Source organism: Quercus lobata, chromosome 4 (assembly GCF_001633185.2).
Source record: "Quercus lobata isolate SW786 chromosome 4, ValleyOak3.0 Primary Assembly, whole genome shotgun sequence".
NCBI classification, from domain to species: domain Eukaryota; kingdom Viridiplantae; phylum Streptophyta; class Magnoliopsida; order Fagales; family Fagaceae; genus Quercus; species Quercus lobata.
In genome coordinates this window covers 31,815,538-31,820,962 of record NC_044907.1, presented here as the reverse complement: position 1 = coordinate 31,820,962, position 5,425 = coordinate 31,815,538, and the positions used below count along the sequence as shown (strand labels likewise).

At 34.8% G+C, this 5,425-nt stretch overlaps 1 protein-coding gene across 1 annotated transcript; it reads right to left on the bottom strand.

Moving 5' to 3' along the window:
- Window positions 1-3,532: 3,532 nt before the first annotated feature.
- LOC115985038 (putative UPF0481 protein At3g02645) lies at window positions 3,533-4,912 on the bottom strand. Its single transcript, XM_031108014.1, has one exon. It carries the CDS (start codon window positions 4,910-4,912, stop codon window positions 3,533-3,535), a length of 1,380 nt encoding a protein of 459 aa, XP_030963874.1.
- Window positions 4,913-5,425: the final 513 nt, after the last annotated feature.

Genomic DNA, 5,425 nt, shown 5'->3' with positions numbered 1-5,425 from the left:
AATTAATGGTAACTTTGGACTTGTCAAGAGTTGATAGAAAAGTTCAAGGCCCATTGGAGCTAGAGTCTTATTTGTTCCCTTTTGGTCCCACTCCAAGCCACATACTAGAGCCCAATTGGAATAACCCAAAATGCTAGCTCAATTAAATAATCAGTTATATATAAGGAGAGAAACATACAGAATTTAGTGAGTGTGCTTTTCATTTAGATCACATAAGGAATGCAATGATGTATGTGAGTGTTGGTCTTATTCTCTTCTTGGAAACTGATTGAAAGATTACACTTCTTGGACATCAAGTGGAATTGGAGTGAAGATTAAAAGTGTTCCCAAGTAATTCTCAAGTTTTGGTTTTGAATTTCACCACACCAAGGTACGCTTTTTATTATTTGTTCTATAATTCAAAGTTACATGTTATCTTTCATAAATAAAATAGATCCGTATTTGTTGCTTCCGCTATGTGTTTTGTATAAGATACGAAACCAGATTTTCCAACACTTGAGTGTGTAGGTCAAATTTTTTTTCTTCTTCTTTACAATATCAAATCACATTATATTGTCTAATCCCTTAGTTAACTGGGGATGGCAATAGGTCATGTTTAATGGGTTTTTGAACCCAATTCGAATCTAATAGTAAAGGTTTGGGATTTTCTAAATACATTGAAATAGGTTATGATTTAAAATTTTAAACCTGTCTGGGTTTGGTTTTATGTGTTTGGCAATTTTATCCAACCAAATTATTAGAATAACTCTATTATTAATTTTATTTTCTAAAAAAAATTATTAGGCTTTTTATTATAAAAGTAAGTGTCTTTATTTCTCTTTCAAAATATTGTTAAGTTTTATGTAAAAGTCATTATAACTGTTTAAATTTAGAAATGTTCAATTTTAGGTTTACCTAACTTAATATGACTCATTTAACTCAACTCATATGGTTGATATATATATATATATATATATATATATAAACTCTAGTTAATTTATATAAAAAAAAAAATGAAATAAATATGTGAGAACATGTAATTGATGGGCTAGAGGCCTAGAGCTTAGCCTTGCAAGTAGAGCTTAGAATGTGTGCTAATCATTCTCCTAGTTTGCCGGCAATTAAACCATTGAAAGCCTTATGCTAACCTAGATTTTATTTTCTTAACAGAAACCAAGGTAGTTAGGGAAAAGGTTAATATTAGTGCCTCAATTTTCTCGACCCTCCCCTCTCGACCACATCCCACTATTGTTGACCACGGAAAATTCTTACCTAGTACTGAACTACAAGGTCACCTTGTTGACCTTGTAGTCCTAGCCAATAAGAACAAAACATGTAAGATAAAAAAGCTAACATCATTTTGTTAACGTGTATTAGAGTATGTGGCCTTTAGGCCAACCTTGTTTACTTGTATAGCACACTTACTTATACTAAACACTCTACCTCCTATACAAAGGTACTCATGTATATTCTATTACTTGAGAAATACAATACACTTATTCAGTATTTCTAATATGGTATTAGAGTCATTGCTCTAATTTTCTTGTGTTTTACAGTCTTGTCTTTATTGGTATTTAGGCCAACCTTGTTTACTTGTATAGCAGACTTACTTGTACTAAACACTCTACCTCCTATACAAAGGTACTCATGTATATTCTATTACTTGAGAAATACAATACACTTATTCAGTATTTCTAATATGGTATCAGAGTCATTGCTCTAATTTTCTTGTGTTTTGCAATCTTGTCTTTATTGGTATTTTCCGCTACCTTAACATCTCCGATTAGTGAACCCTTCTTTTTTATGCCCTTTCCTGACTACTTTGTCGTCGTCAGAGGTCCTCAAGGTTGAATCTTAATCGCTAGAAACTCTTTTTCTGCCACAAAGGTCACTGGCCTCATGGGATCTTCACTTCGAACCTCAAGTCAGAACACAAGATATATCATCGTGTAGATCGTCGCCTGATCTACTCATCCCTACCGGAATCGTCCACATAGGACACTCCACACGCTTCCACGTGCTGGTTGAAAATTAGAGAGATCCATTCACGTGTCAGAAGAAGCTCGGCGCGTCTAGATCACGTGCCACATGTGCCACTAGGAATCTTGTTGACGTCATCCGTGACATCATTACCTAACACATCAGCCTTAGCTGACTCATTTGCTGACATCATCCCTAGCTGTTTACTGACGTCATCCTACCTACGTCATTGTTGACTTCTACCACAGTTGACTGTTGACAATTTGATCGTTGACCTGACTTTTAGGTTTGGCCGTTGACCATTGACTTTTTAGTCAGGTTTGACTTTTTGCAGTCCAGGTGCTCCTTACCCAATTTTTCACATAGATTTCATTTTTGCAATCCATTTTTGCATATTGTGCTTCTAAATGAAGAATAAGGATAGGTCTTTTTCTTGTTGCAATAATCATCACTAACAATCCAACAAATGTTTTTGCAATTTTTGCAAATGTTTTGGCCATAATATTAAGATTTGCTATCATATCAACAAATCAGTTGTTTCAATTTCTGTTGCTACTGTTGCTAACATTGAGAGTGTCCAACCAATGTCTCCCATCTCTGCATAGTTTAAGTTTTCAAGATGCACTTTCATGATTTCCATAAATGACCTCAAAAATATCATCGCTAATGTCATTCGTATGGTTGGTAATTCATTTTATTCCTCTTCTCTCTCAGCTTTATCTAGTATGTCTCCTTCCTCTTGGCTTATGGATTCTGCTTGTTGCAATCATATGACATGTCACTCGTCCTTATTTTTCGTCCTTAAACTTGCACCACACCCTCTTAATATTTGCACAGCAAATGGTTCCACAATGTCTGGTCATAAAGAGGAGAGTTTGTGTTTTTTATCACAAGTGTGGGTGCTTGTGTTGCAAAGGCCTAATAGAGAAGGAGTCCATGGATTCGGAACTTGCACGTGGTCATGTCAGTAAGTTCTACATGTGGTAGCAATAGAATGTTAGTGATTTAAGTCTTATTGTAAACTTTGATTCTCTATAGTGGATATGCTTTTTACCTTGAGGATAGTTAGGTTAAATCTTCCTTAAGTTTTTTACTAGTTTGGTTTTCTTGGGTGATCATATCGTAGTCTTATTTAAATTTCTGTTGCTTTACATGATATGATTTTATTGTGTTAAACTAGATCTAAATAATAAACCTAATAATCAACTTGGTTAATTAATTAGGTTAAACAATCTGGTTTACAAGGGTCTAAAAACGTACAAAAATTTCAAAATGAATTGATAACATGTGCAACACATGTACACCTAACATTAGCTAGTTATTCTTAAAAGAATAATCAATAGTAGGCACTAACCTTACAAGAAACAATGACATTATTATTGGCATTCAGTAGTAAAGTGAAATAACAGTAGATAAAACATTGTTGGCTAAAATACATACTCAGTTATATGGTAATTAGGAGCAAAGGGTATCATAGAATAAAAAATGACAATCTCAGAAGCAATTCATAACATGTAAACCAAACCCAATACACTCCAACAGATATTGATCACAACTCATGTTTTGAATCTTTTTAATGACGTACGTAAACGTAAGGCCTTATGAAATTCCAAAGAGTGAACCCCAGGACTATAAGACCAATAATAGTTGCAGTGCCTCTCCAAAGATTGGAGAAATAGCTACTTCTCAAGTTTCCCATATTACGATTGCAACATTCGTCATAGTGCTTGTTAAGCTCTTGAGCGAGACCAAAATAACAGGAACACGTTTCCACAATTTCAAGTCCAAGTTTGTTTACCATTGTGGCAATTGCTTCATTACTGCCTAACATGTTAATTATAATCTTTTTGTCAACGAGCAACTCCACATCTTCTCTAGTGTTGATAAGATAATCCAAGAGACATATATAATTGCATATGTAAGCTTCAGATGGATAATGACATTGTTCCAGGGCCATGAGGTTTCGTAAAAGGCCTTCAGTTTTGTCTTGTACCAAAAACTGAGGAACATACAGGAAAGTTTGAGTTCCTTCCAAGCAAGGAAAGCACTTCAAGCATGGTAAGCAATTTAAGAGCCATGAGCAATTGAAGCATGGACATCTTTTCAAGGGCATGTTTGGGAATTGAATATCAAGTAACATTCTTCCCTTTTCACTTGTTCTGAATATAACTCCTGCCTCGTACAACTCTGTAGCACTATGTAGATCAAAAATGATGCCATTTCCACTTTTAAGGGTAGATGGATAATAAAAATATCTGATCAAATCAGTGAAATGTTTTATTTCCTTCTCGAGCAATTTCTTGCCAGTGAGATGAAAAAACTTACATGCAAGCCTACGAAAGGAAATATTGTTGTTTTCTTCAGACCTGGAAAATTGATTGTGTAACTCCTTTAGGATAAAAAATGGAAGCTGATTCTCAAGTAATATCAAGTCATGACTTACGCCTATCTTTAGCCATGGTTTACTTAATATATAATCATTTTCATATTCTTCCTCCATGTAACTCCTCAAGAAGAGCTCAATGATAAATGTTGAATCCAATAGAACCATTTTCACGAAATCTTCATGGCAAATATCAAAGCTTTCTGAGTAACAACGGCGAATCTTTTCTTCGTTTTCTTCAATGATCCTTGCTATTTCCTTTTGGGATTTCCTAGTTCGATTACAAAATTTCTTTAAGTAACCCACTTTCAGCTTTTCCATTTCCCTTTGTTCTCTTTCACCATCCTTGTCTCTTGGTTCTTTTCCACCATAGTGAAAAGGGCCTATTGAGATTAGCTTTGGAGTGTAGGCCTCTTTATTTACCTCGCGAAGTTTCTTGGGAGCCCTGTAGATGCAACACTCGGGCCACCAAGCTGGCTCCATGGCTAGTGAAACATCAATGATCGACTCGTGGCACATAAGATCATTTTCCATGACTATTGGAATGTCAATGCTCAGCTCTTTGCGCATACGATTATTTTTAAGTTCACCAGCAACGGTAGTAGGCAACGTATCGCCAAGTTCCTTTTTTTCCTAATGACAAGCAGAATAATCACATGCACTAAGATAAAATCTTTTTTCTTTTTTTTTTTAACTCAATTTTTATAATGAATGAGGAGGGGAGATTCCAACCCTATTCTCCTAATACAAGAAATCAGGTAATGCTATTAAATTACACAATTCTTAACCACTATAAGAATAATTCATGGGACACACCCAACTATAGACCCATATCCACAATATACTTAAGGGTTATCTTGTAATTGGAGCACCTAATGTTTATTTATTTATTATTTATTTTTCCAGCAAGTATTCATGGTAGTTTCATGTGTAAGTCTTGAAATCCAATCAAATATTGATAGCCAAGTTTGTCGTAAAATTAAGTGTGAGTTTAGGTGTGTCAGTAGGTGGATTGCCATTATGGTGGATTGCCATTATAATGGAACCATTAGCTTCAATTATGATACCCTTTTGCTTCTTTTT

What these genes read in the sequence shown, in the direction of transcription:
- LOC115985038 (XM_031108014.1), bottom strand. Translation starts at nt 4,912, where the DNA reads ATGCGCAAAGAGCTGAGCATTGACATTCCAATAGTCATGGAAAATGAT.